This window comes from Schistocerca americana, chromosome X, assembly GCF_021461395.2.
Source record: "Schistocerca americana isolate TAMUIC-IGC-003095 chromosome X, iqSchAmer2.1, whole genome shotgun sequence".
NCBI lineage: Eukaryota > Metazoa > Arthropoda > Insecta > Orthoptera > Acrididae > Schistocerca > Schistocerca americana.
In genome coordinates this window covers 163796018-163821060 of record NC_060130.1, presented here as the reverse complement: position 1 = coordinate 163821060, position 25043 = coordinate 163796018, and the positions used below count along the sequence as shown (strand labels likewise).

At 41.7% G+C, this 25043-nt stretch overlaps 1 protein-coding gene across 1 annotated transcript in view; it reads right to left on the bottom strand.

Moving 5' to 3' along the window:
* The window catches only part of LOC124555175, a 247777-nt gene that overhangs the window by 210187 nt on the left and 12547 nt on the right, over positions 1–25043 (bottom strand). Inside the window, exons 2-3 of the mRNA XM_047129001.1 lie at positions 5621–5748; positions 5419–5520 (exon numbers count right to left, since the gene is read on the bottom strand). Coding sequence (XP_046984957.1) covers positions 5419–5520; positions 5621–5748 — 230 coding nt within the window. The remainder of the gene's footprint in view (positions 1–5418; positions 5521–5620; positions 5749–25043) is intronic.

The following is a 25043-nucleotide window of genomic DNA, read 5'->3' as shown; positions in this document are numbered from 1 at the left end:
GGCCTAGCCTTAAGAAGAAGAAGAAGAAGAAGAAGAAGAAGAAGACGACGATGATGATGATGATGATGACGACGACAATGACAACGATTACGACAATGATAATGACAATGATTACGATGATGACGTGGCTGCGCAGCTTACCAGACACCATGACATTCAAAAGTTATAGTAAACAAGTTTACTAACACTGCTGAAAAAGCACTCCAATTGCAGCTCTTTATGTACAAAATTGGTTCCTGTTGAATGTTACTTAAATAATGTGTTCAAGTTGTTACTGCTTCCATGGAATAAATTTGTGTTGAGTCTACTGGTTGTGTTGTACTTATACGTAACTACAACTCATTGTCTCCGTGCAAATTTCTACTCTGGTTTGTCCCCCGTTTGTTCTCACAAAGGCTGATGGCATTATGGAGGACATTTTACCTCAGTTGGTCAAACTGCATGAATCATTCACCATGCCGTGGTACCAACAATCACAGCACTGGAAAATCAAACTGAGGTACTTCAATCATTGGCTTTTGTTTTGTCTAAGTCGGCAGGCTGCTCAGTTGATGTCACCTCCTGTTTTGCCCTCCACGGCTCCCATGGTTTGTCTGCCTACTTTTTCTACATACTATGATCCCATTCAGGAATGGGACACATACAAGAAACGTATGCTACAACACTTTTTTGGGATTACTGATGCTACTGTATGCCATGCCTTGTTCCTTACACAGATATCACCTGGTATATATCAAGTCCTATGTCAGCTCGCCCCTTGGCAGGATCCATCTTCTTCAATGTTTGACCTAATATGTGAATTACTTCAAAAATACTACAGTAAGCGCACCTATGTAATTGCATCATGGGTTAAGTTTTGGTTGGTTGGTTTGGGATGTAAAGGGACCAAACTACAGGGTCATCAGTCCCTTAAGTTCTACCATTGCAGGAAGTAATCACATTAATCCTATTGACATGGGCGGCCATGCCCCACGGGTTAAGTCACAATCGTCATTTTGTGTTAGATACGATACAGACCTCTATGCTGATCAGGTAGTGAGAGATGTTATCACCTGTTTAGCTCCGCATTGTGAGGTGCTGGTTCTCTAAACTTTCTCAGCAGTGTTCTCAGAAATGAATGTCTTCTACCCACCAGGGGCTCCCGAAGCACATCCATAACACTTACAAGCAGATTGAACCCAGTAAAAAATCTAGCAGCTTGCCTCTGAATTGCTTCAATGTCTTCTTTCAATCTGACCTGGTGTAGATCCCAAACACTCAAGCAGTACTCAAGAATAGGTCACATAGTGTCCTATATGCAGTCTCCTTTAAAGATGAACAACATTTTCCTAAAATTGTTCCAATAAACCATTCACCTTCCCTACCAAAATCCTCATACATTTGTTCCATTTCATATCGGTTTGCAGTGTTATGCCCAGATATTTAAACGAAATGACTGTGTCAAGCAGGACACTACTAATTCTGTAGCCGAACATTAAGGGTTTGTTTTTCCTACTCATCCACATTATCTTACACTTTACTACATTAAGATCCAGCTTACATTCATCACACCACACACCAACTAGAAATTTTGTGTAGGTCATCTTGTATCAACCTTGAGTAACTTATCTTCACCACCTTCCTGTACACCACAGCATCACTGGCGAACAACCGCAGACTGCTGCCCAACCTGTCTGCCAGATCATTTATGTATACAGAAAATAGCAACGGTCCTATCACACTTCCCTGGGGCACTCCTAATGTTACACCTGTCTCCAATGAATACTCACCATCGAGGACAACATACTGGGTTCTATTACTTAAGAAGTGTTTGGGCCAGTCACATATCTGGGAGCCTATTCCTTATGCATGTATGTACCTTCATTAACAGTTTGCAGTGGGGTACCGTGTCGAATACTTTTTGTAAATCTAGAAAAAACAGAATCTGCCTGTTGCCCTCCATCCATAGTTCACAGCATATCATGTGAGAAAAGAGCAAGCTGGGCTTTGCATAAGTGATGCTTTCAACAGCCATGTTAATTTGTGGGCATGAGCTTTTCAGTCTCTAGGAAATTTATTAACTCAGACTATGCTCCAGAATATGTAGCAAACCAATGTTATGGATGTTGATCTGTAATTTTGCGGATCTGTTCTTTTACCCTTCTTATATACGGGAGACTGAACACTGAACACTATCTTCCTAAGGGGCTCCATATCGCGCCTAACACTGGAGCTCCCAATAACTGGCAAACCCCTGCCCACAAGTTCCTCCTTCGACCCTGCTGAAAGAACAGCCACCTGTTCATTCACTAGGTGAATAGGCAAGGCCTATGGCTGGCCTCCACATTGGCCATCCATCTCTAGTGACGCGAACGCATTACCACTGCCACGCATCCTGCGGGTCCACCACGTCAGGTACACTAGAAGATGTCTCTGGCAGTAGAGCCCTGGGGCGAAACAAGTGATACCTGAGGTGTCCCATGCGACACTCCAGAATCTCTTGTCACCACTACAACCTGTGGTGGTAGCCTGAAGGCGAATAATCGCAGCCAAAACCACTTTCAACTGTTTGCGAACTGCGACCAGCTCCCCCTGCATCCGCACACAGCAGGCATCCTAACAAGAAAAACTGAAGAGTAAACAGTAAAAGCTGGCAAAAACCTATGTAAGCAATTTATTACCCTCCTGACGTGTAACTGATGGACACTGACACCTCAATGAACTATGTAGTTGGCTGTTCAAAAGAAATGAGAACTGAGCTACAAACTGTCTGAATTTACACTTATTGCTTATGCCACAAAAATGCTGACTGTTGCTCAAACTAGGTACTCTCAGATAGAGAAGAAAGCTTTGGCCACTGTATATGCTGTGAAGAAATTCCATGTTTTTCTCTGTGGTACCAATCATATACCACTGGTTTCCTTATTCAGTCCTTCTCCATTGTTACCAGATAAAGTGGCACAGAGCATTCAACACTGGGCTCTTTTCCTTTTGTGTTACAACTAAAAGATTTATTTCCGCCCTACGAATCAACACGCAAATGCTGATGCTTTGTCCCGCCTGCAAGCCGTTACGGACCCAGGATTTGATCAAGAGGAATTGCTTTGTTTCCACATTGATGTCACCTCAAAAAAGACAGTTGAGGGTTTTCCATGGTTCACAAAGTCAGTAGCTTTGTATCCTGTTTTGCGGAAGGTCTTAACATTCATACAATATGGTTGGCCTGATTCACCTCCTGGTCCTCGTGCGTCCGAAACCCCCCCCCCCTCCATAATTATTACATCTTTCAACATCGATTCTCTATTATGGGTGGTGTTCTGCCTTTAGACACAAATCACAGGGCCCCTCAGGTAGTGATCCCCTCAGTGCTTCATTCGTAGGTTCTCCGTTTCTTACACGCAGACGTTAGGGGTGTATCACGCAAACAAGCATTGGCCTATCGACACGCATTTTGGCCCCACTTGGATGGTGATGTTACCCAGCTGCTTGCCTCCGGTTCACAGTGTGCGACACGTAAAGCTGTTCTCCCTGGTTGTCTTCATCATCATCTCCTTGGCCAATGCCGTCGCATGCACGGAAGGGTATAAATGTGGATTTGGCTGGCCCCTTTCTCATGATTATTGGCTGTTGGTCATTGACACATATCCTCGTTCTCTGTATGTTGTTCATTGTGTTTCCACATCTACAACTGCCACTGTCATAGCCTTATCCAATTTTTTTAATTTGAAGGCTTGCCCACAATTTTGGTGTCCAATAACAGTTCACAATTCTCATTGCAAGAGTTTGCAGCGTTTTGCAACTCCCATGGCACCCGTCACATCCTCGCCCCACCATTCCATCCATAATCTTAACAATGAGGCAGAATGCCTAGTGTGAACGATCAAAACTCAGATGAAAAAGTATGTTGCCATCTCTTCATCCGTCGTTGCCTTAGACAGTTTTCCATCCTCACACCGTTTCATGCCATTTGGTGAGATGAGCCCAGCGGAACTACTCCACGGGTGCCAGCTGACGACACTGCTACACCTTTTGCATCCCATACTTAGACATCAACCCATGCAGCTGCTGCGCCTCTTCCAGCTGAGTGTGGCCGTCTGGGCACGCGGTTTCAGATGTCACCCCAAATGGATTCCACCTGTCATCATCTGAAGCTGAAGCAGCATCTCTGCGACATCTGCAAAGAGGACAACCCCTGCTCGTGGCACCATGATCAGTTCTGCCTTCACATTGAGACTGGATGCCCCTGATGTCGCAGCATCGTCTCTGAGCCCATCCACATCAGGCATCACATCACCTGTTTCCGCCGGTTCTCCACTCCCATATCGGCGAGGGCATCTATCTTTGGCGGCCACACCAGCAGTTCCTCTGTTGCTTCCAACACCGTTGTGAGGGATTTCGTCACCCATTCCTGAGCAACCACTAATACCAGTATCATCAGCACCACATGCCAATGGCCGAGGTTGACACAGAAACAGACCTGGCATCGCCAATGTTGCCATACGGTTTGACACAGGGAGGTGTGCACAGAATGTGAGACCGTATGCCCCCAATGCCACATGCCACCTTAGCCAGGGCCCAACAGACGAAAAGGACAGCATGGTCATGTCAAGAACCCGTGATCTCCCAGAGAGAGAGAGAGAGAGAGAGAGAGAGAGAGAGAGAGAGAGAATCACAATTACAGCCTGCCATGGGCCCCAGTCTATTTTAAGGCTAGACAAGCCACGCTCAGACTCTGTTCTCTGTGTGTATTGCTACAGACCTTTGTATATGAAATACATTCCTGCTGAATGTTACTTTAATACCATGTTCAAGTTGTTAATGCTTCCGTGGAATAAAGTTGCATTCAGTGTACTGGCTGTGTTGTACTTATACCTAATCACAAAAAGAAAGTTATGAGTTTTCCATTAGTTCCCAGTTCTGAACGTGTAACTTCACTGATGGCTCTTATCCTCTACAGGAGCAGAAACATATCCTTAACATAAAAGGAATAAAACTACATACGATGGTACTTTATTACAGTTTAGTTTAGTCAGTGAAAATTACTCTTCAAAAACGTATTCATTCTATTATTCTATTCCAGCTCTTGGTTTGCCTGACTTGTTACTTCATGGGAACTTTTACCAAACCACAACCACTTTCCAAGTAACTTTTTCCACCAGCAAAATATCAGCCAAGTCATCAAAAGTTCCACTACAGGAAAAGCAACTGCACTAACAACACCAAAGATGTCACTAGCACAACTATTTAAGCAATCACCAGTCAAGGAAATGAATACCTCAACATATGAAATCAGTTATGAAGTAAACTCACATTATCTTGTTGCCGGGGGGGGGGGGGGGGGGGGGGGGGGGGGGGGGGGGGGGGGGGGGGGGGGAAGAAGAAGAAGAAAGTATATATTGCAATGCTCTGCAAAGCAGCCACAATAATCGACCAACTTACCACATTTCTTGCTGCGTTGATCTGTTTTTCAATGTCTTTAAGCAGAAAACCAAGAATTCCTTCTCGATCATTTCCCTTTTGATCCAACTTGGTAGCCAGAAGCTGTAAATTAATTTAGCAGTTGATCATGCTTATAAAAATTAATATTCCACAACAGCACTGAACAAGCTTTATTAATAACAATTCATTTTCCAACACTTACTAAGCAAAAGTAATGCACAGTGATTTTTCCTCTGCAGTACAGCTTCCCATACTGACAATCTTCTTCCACATCCGAGTGACAGAAGATGCAAGTCAACGAATCTCTTCCACGTTTGGCTTCTAATTTCTCTACAAAACAAAGGGAAATAAGTTAATAGGTCACAGATTCAAATTTCAGAGAGCTAATGCAACCTAAAAATATGTTATACTAAGCGTTTTAAGTGATTGTGGTACAAACACAGCACATCTCACTACTTGATACGAGAAATCACCAGGAATGGTCAAATCAACACAAATTATTATCAAACATCAAAAATTATTTATGGAAGCAGCAATATTAGAATGGTGGACAACCAGTTGCGTCACTCACTACTCAATATAATCTCCAATAATCTACATCTACTTTCTATACTCTGCAAGCCACCCAACGGTGTGTGGCGGAGGGCACTTTACGTGCCACTGTCATTACCTCCCTTTTCTGTTCCAGTTGCGTATGGTTCGCGGGAAGAACGACTTTCTGAAAGCCTCCGTGCATGCTCGAATCTCTCTAATTTTACATTCTTCATCTCCTCGGGAGGTATAAGTAGGGAGAAAGCAATATATTCGATACCTCATCCAGAAACGCACCCTCTCGAAAGCTGGACAGCAAGCTACACCGCGATGCAGAGGGCCTCTCTTGCAGAGTCTGCCACTTGAGTTTGCTAAACATCTCCGTTAACGCTTACCAAATAACCCTGTGACGAAACGCGCCGCTCTTCTTTGGATCTTCTCTATCTCTTCTGTCAACCCGACGTGGTACGGATCCCACACTGACGAGCAATACTCAAGTATAGGTCGAACGAGTGTTTTGTACGCCACCTCCTTTGTTGATGGACTACATTTTCTATGGACTCTCCCAATGAATCTCAACCTGGTACCCGCCTTACCAACAATTAATTTTATAGATCAGTCCACTTCAAATCATTCCGCACGCATACTCCCAGATATTTTACAGGAGTAACTGCTACCAGTGTATGTTCCACTATCATATAATCATACAATAACGGATCCTTCTTTCTATGTATTCGCAATACATTACATTTGTCTATGTTAAGGGTCAGTTGCCACTCCCTGCACCAAGTGCCTAGCCGCTGCAGATCTTCCTGCATTTCGCTACAATTTTCTAATGCTGCAACTTCTCTGTATACTACAGCATCATCCGCGAAAAGCCGCATGGAACTTCGACACTATCTACTAGGTCATTTATATATATTGTGAAAAGCAATGGTCCCATAACACTCCCCTGTGGCACGCCAGAGGTTACTTTAACGTCTGCAGACGTCTCTCCATTGATAACAACATGCTGTGTTATGTTTGCTAAAAAACTCTTCAATCCAGCCACACAGCTGGTCTGATATTCCGTAGGCTCTTACTTTGTTTACCAGGCGACAGTGTGGAACTGTATCGAATGCCTTCCGGAAGTCAAGGAAAATAGCATCTACCTGGGAGCCTGTAATCTAATATTTTCTGGGTCTCATGAGCAAATAAAGCGAGTTGGGTCTCACACGATCGCTGTTTCCGGAATCCATGTTGATTCCTACAGAGCAGATTCTGGGTTTCCAAAAACGACATGATACGCGAGCAAAAAACATGTTCTAAAATTCTACAACAGATCAACATCAGAGATATAGGTCTATAGTTTTGCGCATCTGTTTGACGACCCTTCTTGAAGACTGGGACTACCTGTGCTCTTTTCCAATCATTTGGAACCTTCCGTTCCTCTAGAGACTTGCGGTACACGACTGTTAGAAGGGGGGCAGGTTCTTTCGTGTACTCTGTGTAGAATCGAATTGGTATCCCATCAGGTCCAGTGGACTTTCCTCTGTTGAGTGATTCCAGTTGCTTTTCTATTCCTTGGACACTTATTTCGATGTCTTCCATTTTTTCGTTTATGCAAGGATTTAGAGAAGGAACTGCAGTGCTGTCTTCCTCTGTGAAACAGCTTTGGAAAAAGGTGTTTAGTATTTCAGCTTTACGCGTGTCATCCTCTGTTTCAATGCCATCGTCATCCAGGAGGGTCTGGATATGCCGTTTCGAGCCACTTACTGATCTAATGTAAGACCAGAACTTCCTAGGATTTTCTGTCAAGTCGGTACATAGAATTTTACTTTCAAATTCACTGAACGCTTCACGCATAGCCCTCCTTACGCTAACTTTGACATTGTTTAGCTTCTGTTTGTCTGAGAGGTTTTGGCTGCGTTCAAACTTGGAGTGAAGCTCTCTTTGCTTTCACAGTAGTTTCCTAACTTTGTTGTTGAACCACAGTGGGTTTTTCCCGTCCCTCACAGTTTTGCTCGGCACATACCTGTCTAAAACGCATTTTACGATTGCCTTGAACTTTTTCCATAAACACTCAACATTGTCAGTGTCGGAACAGAAATTTTCGTTTTGATCTGTTAGGTTGTCTGAAATCTGCCTTCTATTACTCTTGCTAAACAGATAAACCTTCCTCCCTTTTTTTATATTCCTATTAACTTCCATATTCAGGGATGCTGCAACGGCCTTATGGTCACTGATTCCCTGTTCTGCACTTACAGAGTCGAAAAGTTCGGGTCTGTTTGTTATCAGTAGGTCCAAGATGTTATCTCCACGAGTTGGTTCTCTGTTTAATTGCTCGAGGTAATTTTCGGATAGTGCACTCAGTATAATGTCACTCGATGCTCTGTCCCTACCACCCGTCCTAAACATCTGAGTGTCCCAGTCTATATCTGGTAAATTGAAATCTCCACCTAAGACTATAACATGCTGAGAAAATTTATGTGAAATGTATTCCAAATTTTCTCTCAGTTGTTCTGCCACTAATGCTGCTGAGTCGGGAGGTCGGTAAAAGGAGCCAATTATTAACCTAGCTCGGTTGTTAAGTGTAACCTCCACCCATAATAATTCACAGAAACTATCCACTTCTACTTCACTACAGGATATACTACTACTAACAGCGACAAACACACTACCACCGGTTGCATGCAATCTATCCTTTCTAAACACTGTCTGTGCCTTTGTAAAAATTTCGGCAGAATTTATCTCTGGCAGTCAGCTTTCTGTACCTATAACGATTTCAGCTTCGGTGCTTTCTATCAGCGCTTGAAGTTCTGGTACTTTACCAATGCAGCTTTGACAGTTTACAACTACAATACCAATTGCTGCTTGGTCCCGCATGTCCTGACTTTGCCCCGCACCCTTTGAGGCTGTTGCCCTTTCTGTACTTGCCCAAGGCTATCTAACCTAAAAAACCGCCCAGTCCATGCCACACAACCCCTGCTACCCGTGTAGCTGCTTGCTGCGTGTAGTGGACTCCTGACCTATCCAGCAGAACCCGAAACCCCACCACCCTATGGCGCAAGTCGAGGAATCTGCAGCCCACACAGTCGCAGAACTGTCTCAGCCTCTGATTCAGACCCTTCACATATTACTTAGTCTAAGGACAAAATAGGATTATCAACCAATCATTAGTTCACACTGTTAAGTAATACTGCTAACTCATTCAACAAGAAAATGAGAGCAATTCAGTTCTTAATCCTATACAAGTAATCTCTCTCTCTCTCTCTCTCTCTCTCCCCCTTTCCCTCCCCCCCCCCCCCCCCCCCCCCCCCCCCCGTGTGTGTGTGTGTGTGTGTGTGTGTGTGTGTGTCTGTGTCTGCTATATTCTGTCAGTTGTTGCCTTTACTACTACAGTACATTCACTTAAGACTGAATATAGCTGCTGAAATGTCTGTCAATCAGGTAGCTGCTCTCATTGTGCTATTCAGAAATACCTCCAACCCTTGCTACCCACCTACTCAACAAATGAAATTTGAAAGACCGAAGTTTCCCTATGTCATGGATGAAGTACCTGTGGTCCACAGAAAAACTGCCCCTTCAAGCACTTTCAAGTGCACCAGCAGATCATAATTCAAGAAAGCATAGATCATATAATGTGCTAAATAAGCACTAGAATTAAGCTCTTGTAATGTGCAAGGAGAAACAGCATCAAATGGATGAGAAATGTTGAGAAACAAAGAAGCAGTTCACGACATTAACAGATAATTCAGTTTGTACTCAATGTTTCAGCTACATTTACTATCATATTAATTTTTAAACAACATTGAGTGTGAGCTTACTAAATGTGCATTAATATTCTGTGAATTACTGCAAAGTATGACACAGATGGATGTTTCTCCTATTTCATTCATGGACAGATTTTTGGAGGAATTATTATTGGTATACCTCTTTGTGAGCAGTTGTTACGTATCATATTGTCTTCAAAATTTCTACAACTGCTTCATAGTTGTCTGAAGAATATTAGTAGTTTGAAAGGAGTTTCGCTCAGGTCCAGATGCAATGGTATACAATTTAGAATTACCCTCTTTGATCTTAACGCATTATCAAGTGTTTGGAGAACACTTTAACACAAATGGGAGATGGCAGTCCAGCAGACTACATACATATGGTATTGTGTATAATATGGTAGTAGACAGTTGATTTCATATCCTCACCAGATATCAATATGAACACAGATGAGAAAAAAATCAACACAGCATGGAGCACACCACTACCTAGGAGTACAAAGCTCCACTCCATACCACTACCTAATAGTATAAAGCTCCACTTTAAGTGCCACCAGCAGCGTGTCATGTGGGTTCACATTAGACGACCAGCTGGAGGTGAAGAGTCACCTAGCACCTCATTACATCCTAAATATCACCTACTTGTTCATGACTGGGTCTACACTCTTTGTGAACTCTGTTTATGATTGACATTGTATACAAAGTGTTTGGAAGATAATTTTACTGCACCCTCAAGATAAAAAAGATACAATACAGAAGGCTAAAAAAATACAAGCTGCCATGTCCATGAAACTAAAATTACCTGAAAAAGAGAAGAAGTGTGTCTTATAAGAGGGCTTCTGGACAGAGAGTCTTAAAGAGACACTTTCGTGATTTTCAGCGTCAATAAAATTCACCAGCAGCCGTATACTTTAAGATATTTTCTTTTATTCTGAAAGCAACCAGTTTCGGCATTTCATTTTGCCATCCTCAGGCCCCATGCACTTCTATCCAAAGCAAATAACTTCTCGTATAGCACCATAAATTACTGGATATCATTAATTCCAATTGTTATACAATTGCTTCATATGAAGACGTGACAGCAACTGGTATGAAGTCACTCGCTGTCACGTCTTTGTATGAAGCAATTATATAACAACTGGAATTCATTATAGCCAGTAATTTATGGTGCTATATGACAAGTTCTTTGCTTTGGGTAGAAGTGTATGGGGTCTGAAGATGGTGGAATTAACTGCTGAAACTGGTTGCTTTCAGAGTAAAAGAAAATATCTTAAAGTATACGGCTGCTGGTGAATTTTATTGACATTAAAAATTACTTACCAGCTGAGGTCCCCTGGCCAGAGACTTTTGTGTTTTGCTTCATATTGCATCAACAAATGGAAGACTGAAGCAAAATTTTTTGATTAATATAGCATATTCAGAGACTGTCAATGTGAAAAAGTTCACAAAGACTCAGAACAATTACTGAAAAGGGAAAATGAAACTGACTCCAATGAAACTGACTCCACATAAAAATGCTATTTAGTTATCACTCAATGAGCAAACTTGAGAAAATGTCTTGTCCTGAATGTGGAACATGATTATGCAGGTTCTGAAACTCAAGTAATTATCTGAAAGCAAATAACAGCACCAGTTGCACTTTTATTGTGTAGCCCCATGACAATAGACTCATAATCACTGGAAAATTGACTTGGTGACCAAAACTGGCTGTGCTGATCAAAAATAACAAGTGCAAGTGGTGCTGTTATTTGATTCCAAAAAAATTTAGAAATGCATTGGAAATGAGCACCTCCCTGTTTCAATTATTCTCTAATGAACACACTGCAGAAAATATCAAATCACCAAGAAATAAATGGATATCAGAGGTATACATGTGCATGAAATTGAGTGAAGGGCGCCTTTATTTTGTCAAACCAAGTAATCGTCTGCTTATCCAGTCAGTCATAATAGATCCTTGATAATACTCAAGCACTTCCTTTATTCAAGAGAAACCGAAGATAACAATATATAGTTCATATTGATTGTGCTCTGGGAGAACAGCCAACATGTTCAGTATTTTCAATTTACATAAGATGATCTACAGTTGCAACTATGTTCAGATGATATACAAGCAACAATTCCAATTAATATCACACCTGCTTGCCGCTATCAAATGTTCTCTTCCCCCTCCTCCGCCCCTACCCTGTGCACCATGCTGTAAGAAGCCCTGTCAGGGATTGGTAACCAATCAAGCCCTTGCCAGTATCTCTTTATTTTCTGCATTTAAGACAGTGCAATCCACCCAGCACAGTTGCTTGAGCATAAAGTCTCAGTCTGCGAAAGAGTGAGCAAGACAAAGCTAGGAATGTTAGTGAAAACACAAGAGACTGATTTTCTGCTCATTTCTGTAGTCCTTTTTACTGCACAATTTGGAAATACATGTACTAGAGAACAGAAGTTTCCTTTAAAGTTATGTTACTTCTGCAGATGACTCCAGCAGCCAACAGCAGGATTGAACTACAACTTCCATCCCATTCTTAATAGTTATTCTCACCCAAATCACAAATACCCACATTGGCCTGTGCCCAAGAATACATATTCTCACCCTGAGATCGCCTCTTTGTTCCATAGTGGTGGCCACTGCAGTTTCCTATCAGTACACTTAACAGATTGTTAATTGTGGTGTCACCGCCAGACACCACACTTGCTAGGTGGTAGCCGGTCCGTTAGTATACGTCGGACCCGCGTGTCGCCACTATTAGTGATTGCAGACCGAGAGCCGCCACACGGCATGTCTAGAGAGACTACCTAGCACTCGCCCCAGTTGTACAGCCGACTTTGCTGGTGATGGTTCACTATCCACATACGCTCTCATTTGCAGAGATGACAGTTTAGCATAGCCTTCAGCTACGTCAATTGCTACGACCTAGCAAAGCGCCATATTCAGTTACTATGTGAACAGTTACTATGTGAACAGACCTCACATCAGTATAGTCCTTCCCTCCTCACGCCAGCCTGCGTGAGCTAAAACGCGTGCATTTCAGCCTCCAATAGTAACACGGTGTTGGCTCTTCAGCCAACACAACATTAATAGTGCTACCTCTTCTACTCCACATGGCATGGCACGGCATCAGTCTCCAAGCACACTAAGAGCAAGGTGAGTATTTCATTGTGTGGCATGTGAGGCAGAATGTTATCACACTGTATTTATATCAGAAAAGGCTTCACTGGTTGAACAGCATTTCCCCAACTAATGCATAGTGGGCTGGAATCTGACAGTTCTACACCCAGGGTGCTAGTTGTGGTGAACACTAGAATATAACAGACAGCTTGTGACTGGGATGCACCAGCTTTAGGTACAAAAGGAACCATGAAGTGCTCGTTGGTAATCTGTCGAGGCCCTTTCTCAAAACACGAGTGATGGAAAACTTACATGCCAAGACGACCACTGTTTCCCACGGGAGAGATCTTGATTTGATTAATGCAGGGAGACAAAAACAAGAGCAGTCTTAGCCCACTGTTGCCTGTAGAAAACCTGATTTTATTGAGCAGCTTCACTCCCTGTGATCCCAGTAAAGCCAACCGTTACCCTCAAAAAGTAGTTCAAGGTCCTTTATTAGTTCCTTATTAGACACAATTTCTACAGGCTTTAATGACCTAAACATTCTGTGTCTTTTGCCCTCCAGAGCTTTGCACTGGAAGATTAGGTGTAGTGATCCTGTGATTCCAGTAAAGCCAACCAATATCCTCAAAAAGTAATTCAAGGCCCTTTATTAGTTCCTTATTAGATACAATTTCTCCAAGCTTTAATGACCCAAATATCCTGTGTCTTTAGCCCTTCAGAGCTTTCCAATGGAAGATTACATGTAGCGAGGATTCATCCTCCTCACCCCACAGTCTACACTTTTAAGGGCTTCTTCCTCTGTACCTATTGTGTGTAGGTGTCTCTTAAAGTTCCCATGGACAGTCATAAGTCCTACCAGGAGTTTAATCTGTCTCATAATCAAGTTCAGGATTACAGAACTTCTCTTGAAACATGGCTTCGGCATCATTAGCTCTCCATGTTTTTGTTTTTGGATTATCATCCAATATTCTACATGCTATCTCCTCATCCAATAATGTAATTCTGATTTTATCACTACCTTAGTGGTTGTTAGGACAGGTTGTGTTCCAATAAATGGAGTCGTCGCTCCTCTCCTGGCCAGTCTATCAGATTATTCACTGACATTTAATTCTTGAGTGACCCAAGTGACCCCTAGTCTCACAAGGGCTTCATGGCATTCTGCAACAATATTATTACTATTATTATTATTATTATTATCATTATTATTATTATTATTATTATTATTATTATTATTATTATTATTCATTTATTTACAGGGGCTGATAGAGAGTTCAGAGTGACTTGGCTGTAGGACTCCTCTTGATAGGTCATAGGTGGAAGGTGCAATACACAGAGGAAACAGGTACTCAGATAGCAGAATACTTGTGGAATGCACTTTTTTGTTAGGCTACGGTGTAACTTAGAGCACTCTAATGAAGACTTGTCAGTCGATATGCAGCTAGCGAAATCAGACTGCATTTACAGTAAAAACACTTTGAGTACCTAACTTTTATAAGCTTAAATTGTTGAAGTATTTGTAGCAAAGTTCCTGAATTTACTGCCCTCCAGGAAAAGTCTTGCATTCAAATTATTCTTGGGACCGTGAGCTGGTTGAACCCCGAAATTACAGACAAAGCTTAAAGAGATTGTAAGTAACAGTCTGGAGAACTATGTGCCTAGTAAGTGGGTTAACGATGGAAAACACCCACCATGGTTTAAACAATGAATTCAGTAAATGCTGAAGAAGCAAAGTCTGTTGCACTGATGATTCAAAAGAGAACATACAAATAACGACAGGCAAAGGTTATCAGAGATTTGTGCATCAGTCAAAAGATCTATACACAAAGCATATAACAACTACCACTGTCATACCTTAGCAAAAGATCTGGCAAACAACCCAAGAAAACTCTGGTTCTATATAAAATCGCTATGCAGGTCTAAGGCTTCAATCTAGTCACTCATTGACCAGTCTGGTGTGGCAGCAGAAGACAGTGAAATGAAAGCAAAAGTTATAAATTTTGCATTTAAGAAATTATTCATGCAGCAGAATTGTATAAACATACTGTTGTTTGACCATCGAACAGAGTTCCATATGGATGACATAGTAATAAGCATCCCTGCCATAGAGAAACAACTAAAAGAGTTGAAAATAAATAAGTAGTCAGGTCCAAATGGAATCCCAATTTGGTTTTATAAAGAGTACTCTGCAGCACTGGCTCCTTACTTAGCTTGCATTTATCACAAATCTCTTGCCCAGTAGAAAGTCCCACGGGAATGGAAAAAAAGCGCAAATTATTTCTGTATATAAGAAGGGTAAAAGAACAGCCCCGCAAAATTACAGACCAATATACTTATCTGCTTGCTGCAGAATTCTTGAACATATTCTCAGCTCACAGGCTATACTGAAAGCTATGGATGAAGGGCAACATGCAGATTCCATATTTCTAAATTTCTGAGAAGCATTTGCCACAGTGCCCCAATGCAGACTTCATGAAGATATAAGCATATGGAATATGTTCCCAGATATGTGAAATGGCTCAAAGTCTTCTTAATATGTTGTCCTTTACAGTGAGTGTTCATCCAAGACAAGGGTATCATAAGGAGTGCCCCAGGGGTATGACAGGACTTATTATTTTCTGTATACATGAAAGACCTGATGGGCATGATGGGCAGCAATCTGTGGTTGTTTGCTGAGGACATGTGGTGTCGGGGTAGGTGTCAAAGTTGAGTGACTGTAGGAAGATACAAGAAGAAAGACAAAATTTCTAGTTGATGTGATGAATGGCAGCTAGCTCTAAATATAGAAAAGTTAGTTGATACGGATGTGCAAATCTGCAATGTTCAGATACAGCATTAGTAGTGTCCTGCTTGACACAGTCACTTCGTTTAAATATCTGGGTGTAATGATGCCAAGTGATATGAAATCGAACAAGCATATGAGGACTGTGAAAGGAAAAGTGAAAGGTGGATTTCAGTTTATTGGGAGAATCGTAGGAAAGTGTGGTTCATCTGTGAAGGAGACAGCACATAGGACACTACTGCGACCTATTACTGAGTACTACTGGAGTATTTGGAATCACCACCAAATTGGATTAAAGGAAGACAACAAAAGCAATTCAGAGGTGGACTGCTGTAATTGTTACTAGTAGGTTCAAACAACATGCCAGTATTATGGAGATGTTTCAGGAACTCAGAGGGGAAGGAGGGCAACATTCTTTTTGAGGAACACTATTGAGAAAATTTAGAGACCTGACATTTGAAGCTGACTGCAGAACAATTCTACTGCCACCAACCTATATTTAGTGTAAGGACCACAAAAATAAGACGGCAGTCATTTTTTCCCTTCCTCTATTTGTGAATGGAACAGGAAACATAATGATAGTAATGATATACGGTACCCTGTGCTATGCAGTGTATAGTGGCTTGCAGAGTATGTATATAGATGTCTGAACAAATGTAGATGCTATGATCCTTGAAGCACATATGCAAATTCTCCTCTGTGCACACTAATAGCTTGGGATGCTATGGCCAGTTTCCCTAGAGAGACTTATCTAGGTTAGACTGTACCTCGTATACTCCATCCCCAGCACCTTCATCTGTTTTCGATCCATCAATAAACCAGACTATGTCCACCGAATGATACCTTGATACGTTCTTCCACTGCTCTCTTCTTCCAATTATTACACTGATAGATTTAATGAAATCAGCTGGAAGTATTGTATGGTTAGCCGACATTTTAGCGACCGTTCTTATTTTTACCACGCTCACTATATTGGTGTGAGATTCTAGATATCCTAAATAAATCCACTTATTTCCAGTTTTTAAGTGGTGCCTCCATTGTAAGCCAAAGGTGTAATGGAGGACATGTCCAGCAGGGTCTCCATCCCAGCAGTGAATGTCCTGCTAATTTTGCTCTTTATGAGCAAGTAATTTCTGCATCTTGCCAAGCTCTTCAGCAGCCATCTCCTATTCTACTTCATACTGCCATACTGTAGCCCCAAATATTATCAAAGGTCTTATTATAGTTGTATATATCCAGTAAATGTTGCTGGGGTTTAGGCCCCAGTTTTTATCACAGGCCCTTATGGTGCTCGTAAGGGTAGCTTTTGCCTTGAAACATATGTCCTTCATATGAAGGGTCCACGGTCATTTCACATCCAGTGTTATCCCCACATACTTCACTACTGCCTCTACGGGTAGAGTTTCATCAAGGACCTTGAGATCACAGCATATGTGCTGGATACAATTCGTCACTACAACAGTTTTCTTGGGACTGACCTGTAGACCCTGTTTTCTGCACCAGTTTTCCATAATGTTCAGTGTACACTGTGCTGCTGTTCCACTGCTAGCAAATTTCCAAAGTATTACTAAGTTGGTGGAGTGGTGTTTCACATGATTTACCTTGTTGATTTGTGTGTTGGTTTACATGCAGAAGAACCTCACTTAACCTCTTCTCTCTAATGTGCACATTAACCACTTTCTCTAATGGTTTTAGAAGAAAGAGGAAAGCCTGATCAGTCTCATATCCTTGGTCTTGATATGATCAGTTCTCCCTGGATTCAGAATGAAAACAGCCCTCACTGACCTCCAAGCATTAGGAACGATTCCTGCTGTTAGGCTGACTCTAAACCGTCTAATTACTTCAGCTTGTAGCTGGATAGATACCACATGGACCTGATGAGTTGAATAATTGAAACATGCCCAACACCCACAGGATTTTTTAAAATTAATATTCTCTGACAGATTCTCAGTTTCCACTTTGATTACCTGTAGACCATTGCCTCTCAAGGACTGACTTCTGGTCCGTGTTATCCTTTGCAATTCCAGATTGTTGTTCCACCAAGCTACATTCCAATTTGTGTATTTCTTGATGATTGGGCAGTTTTCTAAATATAAGGTCGCAATGACAGATGTCACTGCATCTGTCATTTCCTCAAAATCTACTGGGTTCTTTACCAGACTTCTGACTTCAAATAAACATGTGTTTAGGCTTCTCCAAGTGAGTCCCAGTCTGTTTTCCTTAGATTCCTACAGACCATGGTCTGTTAACACCCGTTCCAACCTCAAACTTAATATACATGTGGTCAGATAGGCATGGCTCCATCACCACATGCCACTGTTTGACGTAACTATCCATTACAGTGGGTCCAAAAGTAATGTCAGTTATTTCTGCCCTTCTTCTGTTCATGAAGGTATGCTCCTTACAGGTTATTCAAAGTTTCCAAATTACTCTCTAGTTGAAATCCGAGCAAGTGCTCACATCTGCTATTAGAGTCGCTGCTCCCCCCACACCGGGTTGTGGGTATTGTTATCATAAACAACAGACATACCTGGCTGTAAAGGTTTATAAGGGACAAAGGGGACTCACTGTCAGCTCACTTAAACCTGCACTTCCAACGGAAACACAACAGAGGGGCTAACCTTCCTGCATGTGGGTGACCAGCCTGAAGCCACCTGAAGACTTCAAGAGCGTAAGCTTGTTTGTGACACACTTGAACCACCATCTTGTCGAGTGAGACTGAGAGAAAGCTTTCTGGATCCACATACATGATAATCTGTCACATCAACCGGACATATATGAAGTATTTTAGGGACTTTCGGGGGAGTTCCACTGACAAGTGTGAACTATGTTACAACAAAGGAATTCAATCATCAAAACTTCCAAACCAGAATGCATGAGTCATAACATCTGGTACTTGTGTAGAAAAAATAGGAGGCACGTACACCTGGAGGTCCCTTCCTTCCACGCCGCTGTTGCAAACGGACATGATACTTGACAATGACACAAATTTGAATATAGTGAGCAGACGTGTCAACCAGTGGATGGACAGTTCATAATTTTGTGAAGAAAAAAAAAAAAAAAATGCGGCTCAAGGGAGAACTGAACACGGATCTCCCCATTCGCAGTCCACCACCATGACCATGTAACCACAAGACCGTGGCTACTATCGTTTGCACGATGTTGCACATCTTGAGCTTGGATCATTCATTGTTTCTATTTTGCTTCTTTTTTCACAGTTCAATACATCTTCTTCTTGGTTTCATGCCTGATCTGTGTTCAGTTTTTGACAGGCTATCCGATGTGCCATGTTACCACTGAATCTGAGAGGGACGCAATGACGAGTTTTCTTGTAAGATGCATACTTATATTATTATGTACATATTTGTTACTGTCGATCTCCTTGTACACTTCATTCCACAGCTTCAATCAGATGATGAAATTTTGATACCCGTAACACTTAATAAATAACTGTGAGATCAAACCTTCCTATATGTAAGAGGTGTACCAAATTTGAATGGTCACTTGCCTGTACCATGGACAGTTCTGCGAGTATGCAAACGTTTGTTTACATTCTTAACTGACGTTAGATAAGCGGGATTATCAATTAATTCAGTGCACAAAACTCAGTATTTGCAATTATTAGTGTCATTTAGACCTGATACATTGAAGATAGCACCTTTTATACATTTTATTAGGAATAGTGATACTGACAGTGAATTCTAACCTCTCTTGTATACATTTGACTAGCTCAACCTGCGACCGTTAACAGTTAAGCAAACGTAAAATATGTGGTAAATTAGTATTACACTACAATATCTGAGTAAATCAGTGTTACAATACAACTTCTGAGCCCTTCTTACATACAGTTTAGTTAGCAGAAAGCTAAAACTCACCTCGCCGTCTGCTTAAATTCCTTAGCTTGTTGTGGGCTTTAGTCACCGTGTCCTGTAAAAGCCCATTGGTTCCTACAAATTAGAGTCCGTATTTGTGTCACAGCTCTCTGTCACTGAGCCAACCTCAGTTTGGGTGGCAGACTGTGTCGAGGTCTCGAGCCTCAAGGCGAAGGCTGCATGGGGGATGCAGGCTCCTGCCAAATCCCATGCACTTTGCTAATAGATTCAGTGTGCTATCTGATGCTGGGAGGGAGGCCGAGCCGGATCAGAATGCACCTTCTGCCAGGATAGTGGCCGCTCCTTCAGCAAGTTCCGGACAGGCACGTGGGGGTAGGGGTTTGTTAGTTATTGGGAGCTTCAATGTTAGACAGGTCATGGAGCCCCTCAGGAACATAGCGGCTAAGGCGGGGAAGAAGTCCAACATTCCACTTTGTGTGCTTACCAGGGGGCCTTGTCCAGGATGTGGAACAGGCTCTTCCAGCAGTTATCAAGCATGCGGGATGCAGCCAGCTGCAGATTGTTGCACATGTTGGCACCAATGATGCCTGTCGTCGGGGTTCCGAGGAAATCGTTGGGTTCTTTCGATGGCTGGCTAAATTGGCAAAGGCGAACTCCATCTCTCAAGGAGTGGAAGCCAAGCTGATGATCTGCAGCATTGTACCCAGGGTGGACCGGGGTCCTCTGGTTTGGAGTCGAGTGGAGAATCTAAACGAGAGGCTACATCGACTCTGTGATGAAAATGGTTTAGACTCCTCAACACATCATCAGGGGTGCACTACACACAGGAAGCAGCTACATGGATAGCACAGTACTTGTGACGTGCACATAGGGATTTTGTAGATTAGGTTCCTCCCCACAGGAAAGAAACCGTTGGCCTGAAAAATTACCAGTTCATGTCACTGATGTGGGTGTGCCAACTGCAAAAATTGTTAGTTCGCCTAAACAGGTCATTCGAAAGCATTTAAATATGCTTAATCTCCTGTTAGTAAATTGTCGAAGTGACTAGCAAGATCCCCAAGTTACTCTCCGAAATAAACAGTAGCAATCCCAATATTGTATTAGGTACCAAAAGCAAGTTGAAACCAACCATAAAAAGCTGTGAAATTTTGAACTCGGATTGGACAATGTTTAGGAAGGATAGGACTGATGCTACGGGAGGTGATGTGTTCATTGTAGTTAAAAGCTGTTTAAACGCAGTTGAGATCCATACTGGGTCAGACTGTGAAATGGTCTGGATAAAGCTGTCAATCAGACAAGGAATGACCATTGTATTAGGATGTTTTTATAGACCACCAGCATCCGCAACAAACGTCACAGAACGTTTCAGGGAAAGTCTTGAGTACATAGGAAGTAGATATCCAAATTATTCATTAGTCATATGTGGAGACTTTAATCTGGCATCCATTGACTGGGAAAATTACACGTTTATCACAGGGGGCAGACGCAAAGACTCATGTGAAGTTATACTAGGAGTGCTCTCAATATACAACTTTGAGCAATTGGTTGGAAAACCAACTGGAGATGGGAACATATTAGATATCTTGGCGACAAACAGACCTGATCTTTTTGAAGAAGTTAATCTAGATGAAGGTATTAGTGACCATAATGTCGTCGTGGCTTCTATGTCAGTGGAAGATATATATATATATATATATATATAAAAAAAAAAAAAACAACACCCCAAAGAAACAGCGTAGAGTTTTCTCGTTTGGGAAAGCAAATAAAAGTGTCATTAATGAATACCTTCATAGTCAGCTCCAAGCATTCATCACGGGACACAAAGACATTGAGCATCTTTGGTCGAAATTTAAAGGTACTGTCCACCACGTGCTTGAGAAGTATGTGCCTAGCAAAAATATAGGGGAGGGAAAGGATCCACCTCGGTACAACAAACATATTAGGAAGTTGCTGAGAAAGCAGAGAATTTTGCACAGCCATTTTAAATGTAGTCACTGCTCCGCTGACAAACACTAATTATGAGAAATGAAAGCAGCTGTCAGAAGGACAATGAGAGATTCTTTTAACTAATTTGAAAGCAATGTTTTATCTGCAGATTCTAAAAATAACCCCAAAAAATTATAGTCATACGTAAAATCTATGAACGCTACAAATCATTCAATACCTTCTCTTGCTGACAGTACAAAATTCTAAACCTAGCTTTCAAAAACTTGTTTACAGTAGAAGACTGCAGCACCATTCCCCCTTTCAATTATCGAACAAATGCAAGGATGGCTGACATGGTGTTTAGTATACCTGGGATTGTAAAACAGTTAAGATCTTTAGACGCCAGGAAGGCATCTGGCCCAGACGGTATCCCCATAAGATTTTCCATTGACTATGCTACAAATATAGCACCATTCTTGTCCATCATCTATCAGAGATCATTGGAACAGCAGAAAATTTCACGGGACTGGAAGAAGGCCCAGGTCATAGCAATCTATAAAAAGGGTAGTAAATCGGATGCACATAATTACCGGTCAATTTCACTGACATCGAATTATTGTAGAATAATGGAAAATATTTTGTGTTCAGACATAATGACCTTTCTAGACTCTGAGAAGATCATCTGCAGAAACCAGCACGGTTTTAGGAAACAGCAGTCATGCGAGACACAGCTGGCCCTCTTTGTGCATAATATACAACAGGCTCTAGATACCGGCTTCCAGGTTGATGCCATATTTCTCAACTTTCGAAAGGCGTTCGACTCAGTTCCGCACTGTTGCTTGCTTCAAAAAGTGCACACTTACGGTCTATCCGATGACATATGCGGTTGGATAGGAAGTTTTCTAACAGACAGGGAGCACTATGTCATCCTGAACGGGTTGACTTCAACAGAAACAAGCGTAACTGCAGGTGTGCCCCAGGGCAGCATAAGAGGTCTGCTGCTTTTTACGATTTACATAAAAAATCTAGTTGATGGTATTGACAGTGCCCTCAGACTGTTTGCCGATGTTGCTGCAGTCAATAGGAAAGTAGTATCGCACGAAAGTTGTGAACAAATCAATGAGGATTTGCTGAAAATAAATGTGTGGTGTAATGACTGGCAGTTACCTCTCAATATTCGTAAGTGTAACATATTGCATATAACAAGGCGAAAATCGCCATTAATGTACGAGTACAAAATAAATGCCCAGTATTTGGAAGCAGTAACATCCATCAAGTATCTATGTGTGACTATTCGAAATGATCTCAAATGGAATGATCAGATTACACAAGTAACGGGTAAGACAAACTCCAGATTGCGGTTTATTGGGAGAATCCTGAAGCGATGCAGTCCTTCAACAAAGAAAATAGCTTACAATACATTAGTTCGTCCAGTCTTAGAGTCCTGTTCGTCTGTATGGGACCCTTACCAGTTGGGTCTGATTCAAGAGATTGAGAAGGTCCAAAAAAGAACTGCAAGGTTCGTGACTGGTACATTTAGCCATTGCGAGAGAGTTACAAATTTCATAGAAAGTTTGAAGTGGGACACACTTGCAGATAAACGGCGCAACAAACTGAAGGGGCTGCTCACTAAATTCCGAAATCCGATCTTCACCGAGGACGTACAGCATATATATTATTACCACCAATTTTCAAATCGCACAATGATCACCATTCAAAAATAAGGGAACTTAGAGCTCATACTGAGGCGTTCAGACAGTCGTTTTTCCCTCACGCGATCCGCGAGTGGAACAGAGGGGGGGAAATATGACTTTGGCGCGAATTGTGCCCTCCGCCACACACCACTTGGTGGCTAGTAGAGTATATGTGTAGATGTAATCAGGATTTGATTTAAACTTGCCCTTGGTGCTGATTCACTGCTTCAGTGATTTTAGTCTACTCCACATTGTTCTGATTCCCATTCCAGTCTTTGGTGGATTTCATTCCAATCTGATGCTTATTCTTAACCCTCACAATACCAAGGGGACAGGGGAGGAGATGAGGAACTTCATGCCCACCTTTTGAAAATATCGTAATCTGTAGTCTTGGCAATTGTCGTTCTTTATGTTGGTTATAGAATCTGAGTCACATGGTTGAAATATTTGACCAGCTCAGGCAAATGTGATAACTCAGAAAAATGTATTGCTTTTCACTATTTTCAGGTTCAGGACATTAACCTCTTCATGCCTGAATGAATCTCTTCATGTAAGAAAAAATAAAAATTTATGTCAGCCTGGAAGTATCCAAAACATGCTAGCAGCACATTTCAAAAGTGTTGGTAATTTCATGTACAATTTACCTAATGGCACTTGCACTCTATAACAGTTAACCTTACACTCATTAGAGTCACACCAGTATGATGCAAATTCACGATGCCCGGCATTAAGGGACTAGTTACACATCAATACATCTTTAAAAAGTGTGTTGTGAGTAAAAATCAACAAACAACAAAATTTGCATTGACATTGCTAAGAGTGTACTACAGCAAAATTTAGGTTCTGGGCCATACTTACACATCAGTGCCTATTTAAAAAGTATGTTGTTAATCTAACCCAAAAAAGAAGAAGCATTGGACGAATATTTAGGTATGGATGGTAAACGTGTCCTAATGTATTGCTAGCAAATTTAGAAAGCATATATGACAAAACTCATCAACTTCTGCAAGTGTTGGCTCAATTGTGCTAGTAACCTCCAGAAGAATTGTTAAGTGAAGATAACATAGCATTGGCACTGGATTCCTTAAACACTAGCCTTCAGTTTTTAGGTGAATTTCCTGTGAAGAAAGAGAGGCCTCAACATGAAAGTAGTACCCAAAGCAAAAAATGAAAAAGGTTGCCTCAGTGTTGAAGCATACTTATGTGACACAGCTGGAAAAATAAGATAGTGAAAGAAATGGAGAAAGAGAAATCATAGCCCAACTGGAAGACATCTTTCATGATACAGAATGTATGTGTGACAAAATACAAATTTTGACAGTACTTCCAAAGAGCAGGAGTATAAGGAAAACCATGAAAGGTTTTTCCACTTCAGATTACATGGCACGAAGAGCAAAACAGTTAATAGCAGAACATGGTACTGGTCACACACTTTTACTTGACCCCTCTGTGATTGGTGGAAGTCAGCTCACATCACGGTGCTCCAGAACGTTTACACTCATTGCCAAACTTAGCTATGTATCGTAACATTATTGCACGCCAAGTAGCCACTGCGAATACAACGTTGATCTGTGTGCGCTGTTATGCACAGTGAATGTTAATGTTCTTTACAAAAATGAGGGAAGAGGCTGTACATCATTCTTCTAGCATCTTGCCATCAACTTCTGTAACACATTTATCCATTAACTATTAGTTTCTTTTATACGCTATGAGCTGGCTACTCTGGGGTGAGGAGGAGGCGGAGCTTGTCTCAGCAGCCAATGTGCTATGAGCTGATCACAAGCTTCCACCACTCAAGGGCAAAGTAAAAGTGTGTGATCCATATATTAGTCACACCAAATCGATAAGTGAAAAAACTGTTCAATGTGAACATGATTTCACTGTTATCATAACGTAAGCTGTGTGGTACCAGGGGGAAAAAGACTTGGTCTGTGAAAGAAACTGGAATTTGAATACATAAGTATAAGCAGCTATGATTGCACAATCTTAAGGAATTGTATGCATATT